The sequence below is a fragment of the Chamaea fasciata genome, unplaced genomic scaffold (genome assembly GCF_029207755.1).
Source record: "Chamaea fasciata isolate MVZ Bird 193981 ecotype frontalis unplaced genomic scaffold, bChaFas1.0.hap1 SCAF_1, whole genome shotgun sequence".
NCBI classification, from domain to species: Eukaryota; Metazoa; Chordata; class Aves; order Passeriformes; family Sylviidae; genus Chamaea; species Chamaea fasciata.
Window position 1 is genome coordinate 97,720,065 of NW_027094086.1, and position 17,493 is coordinate 97,737,557.

At 42.0% G+C, this 17,493-nt stretch overlaps 1 protein-coding gene across 2 annotated transcripts in view; it reads left to right on the plus strand.

Annotated features, from left to right (window-relative positions):
• The window catches only part of PDE1C (phosphodiesterase 1C), a 234,929-nt gene extending 220,700 nt beyond the window's left edge, over window positions 1–14,229 (plus strand). Inside the window, exon 17 of one of the 2 annotated variants that reach the window (XM_066190506.1) lies at window positions 13,427–14,229. In XM_066190506.1, the coding sequence (XP_066046603.1) occupies window positions 13,427–13,596 (170 nt within the window). In that variant the 3' untranslated portion in view covers window positions 13,597–14,229. The remainder of the gene's footprint in view (window positions 1–13,426) is intronic. The other variant, XM_066190478.1, reaches the window with a different exon arrangement.
• Window positions 14,230–17,493: the final 3,264 nt, after the last annotated feature.

Genomic DNA, 17,493 nt, shown 5'->3' on the forward strand with positions numbered 1-17,493 from the left:
AGTCTGGAAGCAAATATATTTCAAATTAGATAGCTGATAGTGCTATGCTGCTTTGTAAATCAGAAGGTCCATAAGCTCACCTAGCTAAAGGTAAATGCAACCTGAATTTGCTGTTAGTCCGTGCAACTTCTACAATGGCTCCCAAATCTGTCTTTTAATTGAAAAGCACAATAACCTATCCAGATTAGTAAAGATGGAGCCTGACAAGTATAGTACTTATTTTCCTTTAACTAGAATAAAATAGTATATTTCCAGGAGCTTGTGAGATGTTTCTCCTTTTCCCTCACATTTCATTTTAAAATAATGACCTTTGATGATCTATACCACAGGTTAGCAATTGATACTCAGAAAATAAGAGCATTATCAAGTCCTTTTCTACTTTTAAATCCATCACCTCACTTTATAATTAAAAACAGAATGATACTTTGCTTTCATGTGTTGAACCAGTGGTGATCTCAGAAGTTTACTGGCATGGTGTCTGAACATCATCACTCAAAAGCAGAAACATGCTGGCTGAGGAAGAGAAGGAACCCTCTGGCACTGACTACATGTAAATTACTCCAGGGACCAGACGTCAGTGCTGGCTAGAGAGAAAAGTGGAATAAAACTTTGTGCTTTCACGTTTCATAATTCATCTCCCTTTGAAGTGAGTACAGAGGATTTTCCCATTTGTGTTACTCAGAACACAAGCAGGTCTTCTCAGTGTCAGATTAGTGTCAGTTGTGCATCCTAATTCCCATAGGTAGACAAGTTTTGTGATCCCAGATACCCCTTTTCATGTCTGACTACTGTGTAAATGCAAGATCAGCACAGAAGCAGCACAGGTGGCCAATGCCATTATTTTCTGTTAAAATTAAATGCTCTCTGTGCACCTGCACTTGATGAGACTGCTTTCCTGTCGCTGAAACATCTCTTTTGATCCCTAGTAAGCACAGGGGATTCTGGTCTGTACAGAAGCAGGACCAGGAAACAGGCATGTTTTGAGTCATCAGCTCACCCTGCTCTGCGGAATTAAGCACCAGGTAGAATAAAACAGAACTACTTCCAAGCAAGCTGGCTGAGGACCTGAAACTCAGTTTTAGCAAATTTATTTACCCTTATACTTAAGCACAAGACAGCACACACAATTTTCAAAGTGACATGCGGAAAGAGTCTAAAACTCAGACACAGAGTGAGTTTTGAAGTAGGTATGTGATTTATTCAGCTCTGGGTGAGATGCGGGATAGCTCCCAAAGGCGTGCGCAGCCCCTCGCTCACTCGCATTCTCTTTTAACCTCTGGAATGTTACATATGGAGCCAGTTTCGCAATACACCTATGCATATTCATTCCTTGGCTCTCCCCCTCTCCGCTTCGTATGCTAATCATTTTATCAGTCCTTTGCGCCTGTGCAGTAGTCTCTGGTGGTCTTCTCAGGGGTCTCAGAGATGAAGAAGAATAGTCTTCCTCGAAGATGAACTTCTGACCCCGCTGCCTTGCGCATGCTCACTGATCCTCTAGTCATAGTCCAAGCTATATGGCCTGTTTTGTCTGGTCTTGGGGGCCCAAGGCCTCTGTTATTTCAGTATCTCTGGTAATCTTGTATTCTTCTCTCCTGTTTTGGTAAGCATCCCCCCCTTATCAGGCATCTTTGCATTTCTCCTTGCTGTTCTTGCACACAGTCCTTCAAAGAGCAGCAGTACGCATCATCTGAATGCCTATTCTTTAATCAATATCTTCTAATTTCTGTGATTAATGTCCTCTAGTTTCCAATCCCATGTTTCAGTAGCATGCTCTTGACACTTTGTATTATTTTGGTCTCTTCCAATCACATATGTATTATAGCAACCTGAGTTTAGGTGCTATCCAGTGGCAGGGGGAATATACATAATTCCATTGTCTTTTCTGGTGGTTGTAGGAGTGCACCTATTAGATTAAATTACTTATAGCCGTTGGGGTTTTCTAGCGATAAAATCTAGCAGTAGAATGACAGTGAGCATTTTGCTTTTCTTCTTGCTTGGGTAATATTTTTGTACATTTTTATATGCAATTTTAAAAAATCTGTACTGTTGTTCTTGTAGTGTTCTTGCTAGGTTTTTACCAGGTCTTCTGGTTTTCTACAGGCCCAGATTATCATAGTAATATTTCACTACCCTTTTCTCCTCCCTATTCTTACTTGAGAGACAAAAGTCTTTGTATTTGCAAATAAGGTTGGTGCAAAATAGTACTAAGGGCCTGACCACTCTTTAAGTTGCACTGAAATCAAAGGACATTGCAGGCAAAGTTCTGCGGGTCCCAGGGCAGCATCTGGGGACAAAGACTAAACAACAACAACATATACAGCTCACCACACACAGGGCATTCTGTGTAAAGGCAGTGCATCAGGGTGTGTCCACCTTTTTTTGTTGTGGTAGGAGCTGATTAGACCACCATGAGTTTTATAAATGAGAGACTATCTCTCTTTGTTCTGATGATACACTTCAGAGTCATGTCCTAGTGCACTGTCTGCCTTCAGCAGGGAGGAAGGGTGGGCAGTGCGGCTTATCTGTGACAGATTTACTGCTCTTGTGGTTAACCCTACAGAGGCAGGTTTTAAATAAAGAAACATTAAACCTCTTGGTAGGAGTAATAAGGGGAAATTAACCAAATTCAAGGATCTTAGTCCTATAAAATAACCTTTTCTCAGCTGGCATTTTGCAGCGAATTCTATGTATGAGGTTGATAGTAAACTTTAGAGGATGTTCATATAAGCAGAACTGATAATAGAGACATCTTTTTTAAGCTGAATTAAGATGAACTAAAGACCCCTGTTCTCTAACATTTTTCAAGGAAGAAAAAAGGCAGGTTGTTATGCTCTGTTTTATATTCAGGAAATAGAAAACAAGTTAAAATGCAGGCTGAAAACAAAACTCAGTGCAAGTTTGCTCCTGGAAATGAGTGGGTAGAGTAATGAAAAAACCTATTTGGCTTGTTAAGACTCATAAGAAAAATAATGGGAAACCAAAATGAATGATACCAAGTAATGGCAAATATTCTCAATTGTTCTGAAACTAATATTTAACAATATTAGTTAAATTATTATTATTATTATTATTATTATTATTATTATTATTATTATTATTGCTAGTTCTTGGTTTGAAAGAAGAGGCTTGTGGTCTCTAAAACATTTTTCAACATTTCCGTATTTTCTGTAACTGAGTTTGTATATGTTCATGCTATTACCAAATATAAACAATGAGATCTCCCCTGCATTTGAATTTAAGTTGTAGATGGAAATAATTTTTTTCGTGCCTTTTACATCTGATGCAGGCATGGTGCTTGCTGTTTACTTTTCAGCATCTGGCTCCCCAGAGAGTCCTAGTAATAATCAAGCTTTTTTTAAGCATGGTGAGAATGTTGCTTGGACAGCTGTTATTTCTCACCACTCACCCCTGGGAGAAGTCAGTGTCATTACCAGTGTAATTTCTAAAGATAGGGAAACTGAGGTAGAGAATTGAACTAGCTTATGTAAGGACCCCAAGGTAAATCTCACCTTCCTACATTTCTCTTGACTGAAATCACAATCTGTGAGAGATCTAAACCAAGAACAGCATACCCCAGCTCATCAGCCTTTAGCTCAGCAGCTTTAGACATGTTATCAGTACTATAACTTGTTGGTTTATCCAAAGTTCCTTTATTGGGAACTTTGTCCTCACTGGTGCCAGCTTCTGTCAGGAAACACTGTTTGAATGTTTAATTGTTGAGTCAGGCTAGTCTCAGCATTCTTCAACACCAAAACCAGCTTGATATCACGTCTCCATCCACTGCTGGTAACTTCTGCGAATAGGGGAAAGGTAAAGCTTCCCACTCAGGCAGAGGATCCTTCTAAAGAGGCTATTACTTTAAATCACTCAGGATTTTCTTGCAGGTGGTATTTAGAGATCTTGCTCTTTGGAGAGATCTTGGAGAGGTCATGCTTTTTGAAGAAAAACATTGTTTTAAGGAAAAATGGAGGAATGAAACATTCATGTCTCATTACACCTATAATTCTCATGAAATGTAAACAGATCTAATATTAAAACTAACTCATTTTTATACCTGTTAGCATATTTGCATTGGTCTTTTGTTTATTTGTAATAAGCAATGCTTACATAGGGCTTTTCATCCATTCTCCAACTCCATCCCACCTTTGACCGACTGATCTGTTAATGAGAACCTGCAAACAGCAAATTGCACATCCCTTATGTGCAGCACTTCTGAGCCTGCAGACCACCATTATAATAAGCACGTCAGGGTATGAATGCAGAAGAGAAGGTTTTGGCATAAAGCTGTAAGGCCCCAAACAACTTGCTCAGTGAGGTTTTGAACAAGGCTCAGGATTGTTGATGTGCACAGGAGAAATACCAACAAGATATTCTCAAGAGGTCAAAATAACAAAAAAGACTTTACTGACAACTTCAGAAAATCAGAGGAATTTGGCAAAAGGTTTAGTACAACATTCAATCAGCATAAAACACTTCTCAAAGCATTAACTTGGCCCTTTAACATAGGAAATTTTAAGCACATTCAGTTTTAAGTTACTGAAAAATTCCAAGAGGAGAGAATTAGAAGAAGAAAGAGAAAGAGAGAAAATAGAAAAGATACAGAAAAGCACACACATAGCTACCTAATTCTGAGTTCCGGTTGTGTTTAGATAGAAATTCCAAGAGGCGGTAGAGTGAAGATATGTGATTGCCTCGTGTTTGGCCTTAAATATCCCTTGGCCTTCCTGGGCCCATTCCCCCAGCTGGGGCTTCTGGTCATTTGGCCACTCAGGACTGATTAGGGGCTCCAGAGATGGGTCAGAAGCATTGCCTCCAGGGATTGTCAGGGTCTGCCAGGCTGGGATACAGACTCCAGGGGGGTAGGGTATACAGGGTAGTGCACTGCCTCCCAGGGAAAGGCTCGACCTGCCCCTTTCCCCACATATATGCACCCCAAAATGTCTAGATAATAGTACAATGTTTTCCATGCATATAGTCCAGTGCTGATGACATATTTTGTTTACAGCCATTACTGTGTTGTTTCTCTATGCTCTCTATATATCTTGTTTGGGGAGGGTTTGTTTTGCTAGAAGCAACCACTAACATATAGTTAAGAAACAGTCTGCTGTTACCACACACAAACAAATTTCTAATTGAGTAAATGTTATTGTATTGCTGGTTTTTGTTCAAATTGCACTCAGCATCTTGAATTAAAAGGGGAAGCTTTAGAAAGCACAGTAGGGGTATTGATGTACCCTGGTTGTTATTATTTGTAGTCACTGAGTGACCATATTTTCATTTCCGTGGCTTGGAAACATTTGGAGGTCTACTTCTGTCAAGGGTCATGGAAGCGCACACAGGCCTCAGTGTCTGGGACCAGCCTTATCCAACACCCCCACCATCTTTTGCCAAGGATCCAGGGCTGATCCCAGCTCAGCCTGGGACTTTCAGTCCCCCTGATGTAGGTGTGCTCATCTCTGTCCCTGTCTCCTAGGTGGGCCTGGGACCTGCACTGCAAAGAGCTGCTCTCCAGGATGGAGACCTCAGACCTGGGTCTTAGCTCATCATATAGAATTCTAGGAGTAACATGCTTAGTTCTAGTTTCTACTTCTATTTATTTCTGTTTCTATTCCCTGCACACCACAACTTAAATGGTGAAAATCAATTTCATTTGCCTGAAATGCCTTGGGTTTTTCAGCACCAAAACTGCTTTCAAAGGCACATAATAAAAGGCTACAGCTGGAATCAGGATTTTATTTTGGGGTTTATTTATTGTTATTTTTCTGAAACCATTTCACAGCCCCTTCTCACAAGTGTTAACACAATGCCCATGTGTAGCCAGGAGCTGGGTGATGCATCTCAATTTAGTTTGAAAAAACATCCTTTGCAGTCTGTCGGTCTGACAGAGCTACAGAAGGCAGAAGGAATAAAGGCCAAGCAAACCCTGTTTCCTGAAGAGAACGTGAGTACTTAGTTTCAGTAACAATCACACAAAGGAAGAAGATAGAACAATGGATGTGGGCTGCAATAGACTATCTTCATGGTGCATGAGCAGCAGGCAGCAACCAAAAGGGGCTGGAGGAGCTTGGCCAGTGGTCAGGTTTGATACTGCAGAGGAGAGCAAAAAACCCCTGGGGACGGATGCAAATCTTCCCAGGGGGAAAACTGCTTCCTAACCCCAGCATTAGAGTTTGGCCATTCCCTGGGCATGTAAGAAAAGTCCACTTCCACATCATCCCACTGGTCAGTCAAACCTCCCAGGAGATGTCCAAACCCTGTTCCCCCTCCATCTGGAGCTACCTCACAGGCCTTTGTGGGGGAAAAATTCTTCCCATCTCTGGCCATACACCAGTGGGTGCTGCAAAGCACTTGGAGCCCTGATAACATCTCTGCATGCCATTTCTTACCAGTGTCAGCTCCTGGCTCCACAGGGGATGACGGAGTGGCTGACCAAGAAGTAGCTATCTTTGAACTTTAGTTGAGGTGTCTCATTAGATGAAAGTGAATTTTCTATAACCACAAATTTTCTTAACACTCTTAGGAGATTGAGTCTCTCCAAGCTTAGACCATTTTTTGAATCACTCTAATGAAACACAGTCTTAGTTCTCCTTCTCCTCTGTCCTGCAGATCTTTCTCATAATTACAGTAGAAAACTTCCTTTCTTGACAAAGGCTACGAGAGGGAGAAAGATGATTCTTATCAGCAGAGTAGGCTTGTTTTTTATGTGCAGTTGTTCACTAAGCATGAGCTCTGACATTCATTCTTTCACCTGGTATTCAAATCAAGGTGTGATGTAGATGTAGGCCCAGGTGTTTTTATCCACTGGCATCTCTCCAAGAATCAAAGAGAGTTGTACCAAAGAAGAGTTAAGAGAAATCTGTGAGTCATGCAGGCAAGGGTGGGGCTCCTCTGCTGGTGAGCAAGTGGGCTTATTAAAAGCGGCCTCTGGGGAGCAGCGAACAGGAACGGGCAAACAGGCATGGCATGGCAGTTTGTGCAGGCAGGGTTGCAGATTTTTCCTGCTTGTAAGGTTAGTTTGTTGTTTGCTGTGTTTCTGTTGGTTGGTCGGTTTTGGGGTTTTTTGTTAGTAATGGTTTTTACACAACCAAAAACTGTAGTTAGTACAAGCGTGTGTAACCAAATGTAACCCTCCAAAAGGGATATGTCTGTACAGACCCATTCCTGTGCAGAGTGTTTGAGCTTATCAGTGGTTCCAGGGGCCACTACAGAAGAAGCCTGCCTGTGGTGTGAACAAGTGAATGATCTCCTTTCACTGGTGGCCAAGCTTAGGGAGGAAGTTGAAAGACTAAGGAGTATTAGGGAAAGTGAAAGGGAAATAGATTGGTGGAGTTCCACCCTTCCATCCTTGAGGGAGGCACACCAGGAATCAGATGAGTCCCATGCCTCCCACTGTCAGGCAATAGAAGGACACCTGGTGGATGAGGGGGAGTGGAAATGGATGTCTGCTCAGGGAGGTGATAAGAAAAATTCCTCCCAACTCCCACCACCTACCCAGGTACCACTTTAGAATAGATATGAGACCCTGGATCTAGAGAGTCAGCCAGATGATTTAGAATAAAATTATCTGCCCAGTGGGCCTCCCAATTGCGCTTCATCTGTAGGACAGATCACCACCTCTAACATCAAAAAGAAAAGTAGGGTAATCATAATGGGTGTCTCCCTTCTGAGGGGAACAGAGGGCCCCATATGTCAACTGGACCCATCCAAATGGGAAGTCTGCTGCCTCCCTGAGGCCCGGGTATGGGAAACCACTGAAAGACTTCCTAGGCTGATTCAGCCCCATGATTATTACCCACTGCTGATACTCCAGGCTGCCAGTGACGAGATTAAAAAGAGGAGTGTCAGGGCAATGAAAAGGGACTTTAGGGCACTGGAACAAGTGGTTGATAGGGCAGGAGCAGAGGTAGTCTTTTCCGCAGTCCCTTTGGTGGCAGAAAAAAACAGTGAGAGGAAGAGGAGAGACCACATTATCAACAGGTGGCTCAAGGGTTGGTGTCATCAGCAGAATTTCCGGTTGACCATGGGACAACTTTTTCGTCACTTGGTCTGCTGGAACTGGATGGGCAGTATCTCTTTGTTAAGGACAGAAGGATTTTAGCTCATGAACTGGTGGAACTTGTTGAGAGGGCTTTAAACTAGGTTTGAAGGGGAAAGGGGTTGCAACTGGGCTGTCCGGAAACAGGCTCAAAGGTGGTAAGCCTGAGTTAGGGGTGAAATCATTAGCCCAGCTGAGGTGCATGTATACCAATGCATGCAGCATGGGTAACAAGCAAGAAGAGCTGAAAGCCATGGTGCAACAGCAAAGCTGTGATGTAGTTGCCATCACAGAAACATGGTGAGTTGATCCACGTAGCTGGAGCACTGCACTGCATGGCTACAAGCTCTTCAGAAGAGACAGGAGAGGGAGAAGAGGTGGAGAGTGCCCCTTACATTAGGGAGGCTTTTGACACCATGGGTATCGAAACTAATGATGATGGAGTTGAATGCCTATGGGTAAGTGTCAGAGTCAAGACAACCACTGCACCCAAAGTGCTTCATTAGAAACCTCAGAGTATCAGCTCCTTGTTACCCAAAAGTCTCTCATACCTTTTCTATGTTGCAATCCTATGGGTAGCTCCAGCTCTTTTTCTCCTTCTTCTCTCTTCCTTCTGCTATTCCAGCTCACTGCTTCCTGTCCCTAGCCAGCCACCTAACCCTATCCCGTCCCTCATACAGTGGCTTACATTTCTGTTCCTCACACAACCTCCTATCCCTTCCTCCTCACAGCACAGCCAGCAGACTCCAACTGACTCTCTACCAGATAACTCACTCTTTATCACACCCATGACTGGGAGGGCAAGGTTGTTCCCACTCTGACTAATTAACACAGCTGCAGTATATCAGAGTCAGGACTGCCTTTAGCACAATCTTTATCTGTCTTCTCACAGCTAAGAATTAAGGGGAAGGCCAATAAGGCTGACATCCTACTGGAAGTGTGTTATCGTCCACCCAACCAGGAAGAAGAGGTGGACAACTTATTCTATAAGCAGCTGGAGAATGTTTCAGGGTCATCAGCCCTTGTTCTTGTAGGTGACTTTCACCTACCAGACATCTGCTGGGAACTTGATGCAGCAGAAAAGAGGCAGTCCAGGAAGTTTTTAGAGTGTGTGGAGGACAACTTATTGTTGCAGCTGGTGAATGAGCCCAGCAGGGGAGGGACTATGTAAGACCTGTTGTTTGCAAATAGAGATGGGCTGGTGGGAGATGTGGCGGTTGGATGCCACTCGGGGCACAGGGATCATGAAACTATAGAATTCTCAATATTTGGTGAAATCAGGAGGAACATCAATAAGATTTTTACACTGGACTTCCAGAGGGCAGACTTTGGCCTATTTAGGAGACTTATTCAGAGAGTTCCTTGAGAAGCAGCCTTTAAAAATAAAGGAGTTCAGGAAAGATGGGCATGCTTCAAAACAGAGATCTTGAGGGCACAGGAACAGACTGTCCCTGTGTGCCGAAAGACAAGTTGACGAGGCAAACGTCCAGCGTGGATGGGCAATGAGGTTTTGAAGGAACTTAGGAATAAAAAGAGGATGTACCATCTTTGGAAGGAGGGTCAGGTCTCTTGGGAAGTATTTAAGGGGGTTACTAGGGCATGTAGGAAAAACATTAGAGAGGCCAAAGCTCAGTTCAAACTTAAATTGGCAACTTTTGTAAAAAAAAAAAAAAAATGTTCTTACAAATATAATAATGGTAAAAGGAAAGGCAAGACCAACCTTTGTTCCTTCTTGGATGTGGGAGGGAACTTAGTAACTGAAGATGAGGAGAAGGCGGAAGTGCTTAACACCTTCTTTGCCTCAGTCTTTAGTGGGAAGACGGCTTGTCCACAGGACAACTGTCCTCCTGGGTTGGTAGATGGTGTCAGGGAGCAGAATGGTCCCTCTCTTATCCAGGAGGAGGCAGTCAGACAACTGCTGAGATGCTTGGATATTCATGAATCTATGGGCCCAGATGGGATCCATCCCAGGGTGATGAGGGAGCTGGCAGTTGATCTTGCAAAGCCACTCTCCATCATTTACCAACAGTCCTGGCTCACTGGTGAGGTTCCAGATGACTGGGAAGATGGCCAATGTGATGCCCATTCACAAAAAGGATGGGAAAGGGGATCCTGGTAATTACAGGCCAGCTAGCCTGACCTCAGTACCCAGTAAGGTAAGGGAGCAGTTTATACTGAGTGCCATCACACAGAACTTACAGGATGGACATGGTACCAGACCCAGCCAGCATGGATTTAGGAGGGGTAGGTCATGTTTGATCAACCTGATCTCCTTTTATGACCAGGTGACCTGCCTGGTGAATGTGGGAAAGGCTGGGGTTGTTGTATATTTGGACTTCAGCAAGGCCTTTGACACTGTTTCCCACAGCATACTCCTGGAAAAGCTGGCAGCCCACAGCTTGGACAGGAGCACTCTTGGCTGGGTTAAGAACTGGCTGCGTGGCCAGGCCCAGAGAGTGGTGGTGAACGGTGCTACATCCAGCTGGTGGCCAGTCACTAGTGGTGTCCCTCAGGGGTCTGTGCTGGGGCCAATTCTGTTCAATATCTTTATTGATGACATGGATGAAAGTATTGAATCTTTCAGTAGTGAATTTGCAGATGAGACTAAGCTGGGAGCATGTGTCGATCAGTTGGAAGGTAGGAGGGCTCTGCAGAGAGACCTGGAATGGATGGGCAGAGTCCAATATGATGGTCATGCATTTTGGCCACAATAACCCCCTGCAACATTATAGGCTGGGGATGGTGTGGCTGGACAGTGCCCAGGCAGAAAGGGACCTGGGGGTACTGGTAGACAGCCAGCTGAACATGAGCCAGCAGTGTGCCCAGGTAGCCAAGAAGGCAAATGGAATCCTGGCCTGTATCAGGAATAGTGTGGCCAGCAGGAGCAGGGAGGTCATTCTTGGGCTGTACTTGACACTGGTGAGGCCACACCTTGAGTGCTATGTCCAGTTCTGGGCCTCTTATTTTAAGAAGGACATTGAGACACTTGAGCATGTCCAGAGAAGAGCAATAAGGCTGGTGAGGGGCTTGGAACACAAGCCCTGTGAGGAACGGCTGAGGGAGCTGGTGTTGTTTAGCCTGGAGAAAAGGAGATTGAGAGATGACCTTATCACTCTCTACAGCTTCCTGAAAGGTGGTTGTAGTCATGTGGGGGTTGGTCTCTTTCTCCAGGCAGCAACTGACAGAACAAGAGGACACAGTCTCAAGCTGCGCCAAGGGAAATACAGGTTGGATGTTAGGAAAAGGTTTTTCACAGAAGAATAATAAAGTACTGTAATGGTCTTTCTGGGGAGGTGGTGGAGTTACCATCCCTGGATGTGTTTAAAAAGACTGGATGTGGCACTTGGTGCTATGGTTTAGTTGAAGTTTTTGGGCATGTGTTGGATTTGATGATCTTGGAGGTCTCTTCCAACCTAGTCATTCTGCATGTGTGAAATCTGTGTGAAATACTGTGTGCATTCTACTCTAGCCAAATCTGATGTTTCATCTATAAGGTTGCACATCTATATATGTGGTTGCACATGCCACTGGTCAGACCAAACAGAGTGGCTAATGCACTCAGCCTCCTTGCTATGTTAGTGTCTGGACAGCACACAGTTTGACTGTGTGATGCTGCTTGTGTAACAATTCTAGTCTACACTGGCACTACCAGCATTGTGCTACTAAATATGTTTTCTCTGCTTTCATTGCCTCGATGATAGACATGATCTAAAAAAGAATTATTTTCCCTAAATTAAAAGAAAAAAAAAAAAAGGAAAGAAGAAAACACATCACTCCATGCATGCATGAAGGTCCTGAGAATCATAACCTATTGGAGCTCCTTATAAAAACTCTGTGAGGTAAGTATTGTCATTTTTATTCCCATTTTACATGCAGAGAAACTGGAGTGAAAGGTATAGTCCAGGTGACACAAGGGTCAGTGAGAAATCTGTGAACAGAATTCCAGAGTCCTGACAGAGTCTTCTGCCCACCACTTTGATGTACTAAAGTCTTAAGAATTTAAATGTAATGAATCCCCTTTATCTACTTCTCTATGAAGGTGATAAATGGTACTGTCACTGTTCTGGATAAACCTCCTTAAATCTATTACGAAAGTCATCTCTTCTGGCCAAATCTCCAATAAAATTGCTGGTAACAATAAACATTTTCCCACACTGAGCAACGGAAAATTCAACAACAGTTTGGCCAAATCCATGCTGAGTACAGAAAATGGAATTAATATGAAATGTGGATGTGCCTCAAAGAACAGAAATTTTCCTGGTTATTTTTCAACCTTTTAATGAATGTGAAACTAATCTAGTTGAGAATAGGAAGGATTATGACTATGCAGAAATCTGTTTGCGCATTTCTAAAGTTTAGAAAATCCATAGTTTTTTGTTTCTCAAGACATTTTAGGGTATGATTAATCACTTGAGAAGTTTAGCAAGATGGGAGTGTGACTCCCATGTGGCATTTGAATCAGTGATGTTAGCTAGCTCTCACAGTAGAATCTTTTTTGATTTTTAGGATTCCTGATAAGAGCTGTGACTTTTCTTTTTAAATCCTTATCATACTAATTATTCAATTGGTTATTTTGCAAATAATAACTAAGCATAAGATGAAAATATTTTGATCATGGTCATGTTTATTTTTTTTAGTCTATCTACATAAAGAGGTAAGAAAGCAGGATGTAAGTTGAAATAAACCTAGTCAAGAAGTTGAGAATGGTCTGATTCATATGTAGACCACTTCCAACTTTCACAATGGCCTGTAGTTTATTGGAAAATCAGACAGAATGCCTCAGATCCACCTGTTCCTGAATTCTGGGAAACATTATCTCAATTCACATTTATTGCCTTAAAATTACCTTGACCAACAATATTTTGAAAATAATGAAGTGTTTCACTGTATATATGTAGATAGGTAAGTAGTAGATAGGTATATAGTATATAGTAGATAGATAAGTATAAAGTTCTTAATTTAGTTTTGGCAGTTTCATCTACTGTCTAAACTGTTGTTTTCTAACGACGAGAATGTTCTTTCCTGTGTTGTTGTAGTCTGCTGAGATGTCAGAATAAGGGCATGATTTCAAGATCCAGTATTCTGTAGTGCTTAATTGCCCTAATTTCAATTTTGGAGATGCCTATGTTTCATTTAAGAGTTTTACATCTAAATTTATGATTTGTATTTCTAGACCTTTTTTTTTTTTTTTTTTTGTGAACATTTTCCTAACTGTCTGTAACTACCTGTTAACCCAAAAGAATCCTGGCTCACAGGCTGAGAAACCCTCCTTTGCACACACAGGCTGTGCTGAGTAGGATGGATACAGCTTTTGAGGAATCCATTTCTTCTCCGCAGATGAGTGAAAGCTAGGCACAGTAACCGTCTTTGTTCTTCCTTTGTCACCACCAGCCATCAAACCTCAAATGCATTACCTCAGGAGGCCTACTCACAACCCAGGAGACTATTTCCCTGCCTTACACAAGAAATTGGAGGAATATCCAGTGGGAGGTAAGGTGTTTGACAAAAGGGGAAGAATGAATAAAATTCAGCATATTTCCCAGAGTTGGAATAAGAAATAGCAGAAGAGATAAAGAGGCTTCTTCTGGAATAGCAAACAGAGCACATTGTGGAGTCATTGCACAGGCCACACTACATTGACAGCAGCTGCAATTCTAACTAAAACCGAGTTTATGATTTAACTATATAATATAATGGACATTTTGTTTGGAAATTACTTCAATAGCCTTGTTATTCTGGCATATGCTCACTTAGTACTGAAATATTGTTCTGTTACCTTAAAAGAATTACATACACAAAGTAATTGTCTGTGACTTGCTGTCAAATTAAGTCATTGCTTTTCTGGTTATTATTGGTTTCCTTATAGTGTTCTCAATGTGACCTTCTGCATATCACAGTTAAAACAACAACACCTATTTAAGACAGCATGGGAAATTTTTTCTTGCTTAACAGTACTGAGAATAAATGTCCTCCTATGACAGTGTGATATGTATTCAGGAGGATGCAGGTAGGAGGCTGGAGTACAAAGAGTCCTCTCACTTCACTCACTAGAAAAAGAAAATATAGCACAACAATAAAATTGTTCTTTGCTCAAATTCTGTTGAATGTTAAATAAAACTGATTGTCTCTTATGGCATTAATTTTGTTGAATTTGGTCCCATGCATTCTTTCAGTACACAGTGTCCCTTGGGCTTGAGTTTCACAGTTGAACATGTCCCTTGTGAAAAAAAGATCCTCTTGTCCCCAGATTTTGCACCTCGAGAAAGTGGCAAATAGCTTTCTGTTCTCTTTGCCCAAGCCCCTGGTGATTTACATACTACCTCAACTGTCCCTTTGCAGCCCTCTTTTTACTTTCCTCACAGGTAAACCTACTCTACTTTTCATTTTCCTTGCTGTTCTTCTCTATATCCTTCTTGATTTTAATTTCGTTTTGAAAGGAGAGAACAAGCACTGCATACTGCTCAAGCAGTATGTTGAGAGAAGTGTCAAGAAATGTTTACAGTAATTTAATTACACTTTCTGTTTTACCTTCTATGCTTTTCTGAATAGATTTAAAAGTTGTACTTTCATTTTTGTTCCTCCTTGAGGACTGAACAGTAGTTTCTGTAGAATTCTCTATAAAAATCCTAATTAATATTTAGCCTAGGTACACATGTGGAGTTGTGGAGTTAGTGTTGCCTCTCTCTATATGCATCTTTCTGCACTAACCAACACTGAATTGGTGGTTTTGACAACTATACTAAGTAAGCTGCTGCTTCTTCTTTTCTACTTCTTCACTTTTTCTTTATTTCTGTTCCCCACTTGCTTTCTTTTTCCACCAACAACTTTTCCAAATCACGTCTTCTGGAGAAGCACATTGAATAGCAGAAGCAAAAATCCTTCTTTACTATGAATCCTGGCTTTTCATCACACTTTTTAATTTATTTGTGCATTTTTATTTTTCTCCCCATTGTTTACTAGTTATTTACCCATCTTAAGACCATATGTTGTAATCCTCATTTAATCCATGACAGGTTAGTAGGTTTGACATTCTTTGGATCAGGACCTTGGAAAAATGGAGAAAATCATTGTTGGCTCCTCCAAGGAGTGTCAAGGTTTGTGAAGCAAGATTTCTTAAACAGAAACTTGTCTGAACACTCTTTTTTTTTTAAAGTATTCTTGTTAGAAGTATCTGTGCCACTTACCAATTCTATTATTTCTATTTCTAAAAATATGGTCACTGTTATTAGCACCATTATACACTACAAGTTTGCAATCATGTTCAACATTAAAACTTCACCAGCTGGTGTATGTACCACTGGTGCATGACAGTCACATGAAAATCAAGGCTGGCTGTCACATGAAAAAAGCCAAGGTGTTTTCCTGGTGCGACAAAGGCCCTTTGCTCCCTTGAGAGAGGACCAGTGCAATTCGCCTCAAGATCTCACACCTTTTTACAGTATGTTGCTAGACATCTTCACTGCCCAAATACTCTGATGTCACCATGTTTCAGTTATTTTCATCCTTTGTACTCTGTGCTTCATGTTTGTGAACCTTAACCACCACCTGAACTTGTGACTCCAGCAGCAGAGGTGAGTTACTGCCTAAACACAATGCTTAAAGGAATGGACTTTAAAGTCCCCTGCTTATGAAATGTGATTTATCTCTGGGAATTTTCTAAGAACTGTATTTTGCTTGTAGAATAATCTAAAATGTTTTACTCAAATAGGCTGTATACTGCATATATTATATCCATATGTATATGTGCAAAATTATATTGTCTTTCCAAACACATTTCCTATCTGTGTCATTTCTTCCTCATAGGACACTTTACCTAACAGAGTTCTGCCTGTGGACAGCAAGTGGACACCACTAGGTCACTTGTAGAGGTTGAAAGAGAAGCCTCTTTTTTTTTCTTTCATTTTTATCAATAGTTTATTTGTGTTATCGTTCTTCTGTCACTAGTGTCTTACAAAGGGGGAAATTTTTGTCTTTGCTCTCCTGGTTCATACTCTCTCCTTTGCCATGAGGCAGAAATAAGTAGTCATCTTGAATATACTGCTATATAGTCACAGAGTAATTAATTGACCTACGTGAGGTGTCATCACTGACTCTGAGAATGGTTTGGGTTGAAAGGGACTTTAAATATCATCTCATTCCCACCCCTCTGACATGAGCAGGGACATCTTCCACATGGGCAAGGCCTCATCCAGGCTGGCCTTGACCACTTTCACAGGGATGGAGCATCCACAGCCTCTCTGGACAAACTGTTCCAGTGCCTCACCATTCAAAATAAAGAATTTCTTCCTAATATCCAACCTGACCCTACTTTCTCTTTTAAAATCCATTCACCCTTGTCCTATAACTTCATGCCTTTGTACAAAGTCCCTCTCCATCTTTCTTGTAGGTCTACTTTAGATACTGGAAGGTGCTAAAATGTCATCTTGGAGCTTTCTCTTCTCCAGGACAAGTAACCACAGCTCTCTCAGCCTGTTTTCATAGGAGAGGTTCTCCAGCCCTCTGAACATCTTCCTGGCCAACTTCTGGACCTGCTCTAACAGGGCCATGTTTTTCCTGTGCTGGGGACCCCAGAGCTGGACTCAGCACTGCAGGTAGGATCTTACCAGAGCAGAACAGAAGGGTAGAATCACCTCTTGTCGACCTGCTGGCCACGCAGATTGTGATGCAGCCCTCAGACATGGTTGGCTTTCTGGACTGCATATCCAACCTCTCATCCACTAGCATCCCCTTTTCCTTCTCAGCAGGGTTGCACATGATCTCTTTATTGCCGAGCTTGTATTGATTCCAGGGGTTGCTTGACCCAGGTGCAGCACCTTGTACTTAGTCTTGTTGAACGTCATGAGGTTCATATGAGTCCACTTCTCAAGCTTCTCCAGGTCCCTCTGGGTGGTATCCTGTCGTGCAGGAGTGTCAGCTACACCATTCAGCTTGTTGAGTCATGGTGAGTGCTTATGGCTTCTAAAATTTATTGGAGTTCTGATCAGATTCCTTTGCTCTCACTTTCCTCCAGCTAAATCCATGCTGTGCTGCACTGCTATTTAATAGAGTTGCCTCTAGAAAGTGGCTGTTCACCCAAGTGGTTCAGAGGCATTGTTTGATTTGGTTTTTTCCTGGAGCTGGAGAAGGTGAAGAATGCTACTGGATACTCACTGGTATTGGAAAAATACCTCAGAATGTTTTCTCCCTCTTCCAAAGTCTGGGGCTTTTAGCTGAAATAAAATACTGCCAAGTGGAGGAGAGGTGATGTTTGTGCAGATGGCTTCTAGTAAATACCAGATGCTTCAAAAAATAATTCCTAAGCTTACCACCTAATTGTGTTGATGGCATCCAGCCTGATGTATAGAAATATAGGATCAAATGGGTGGGCTCATCCACTCAGTCCAACCCTGACATCTAGTGTACAACAAAGGGATATTTTCCACTAATAAAATCTGTGTTACTTGAAGGACAAGCTTTGC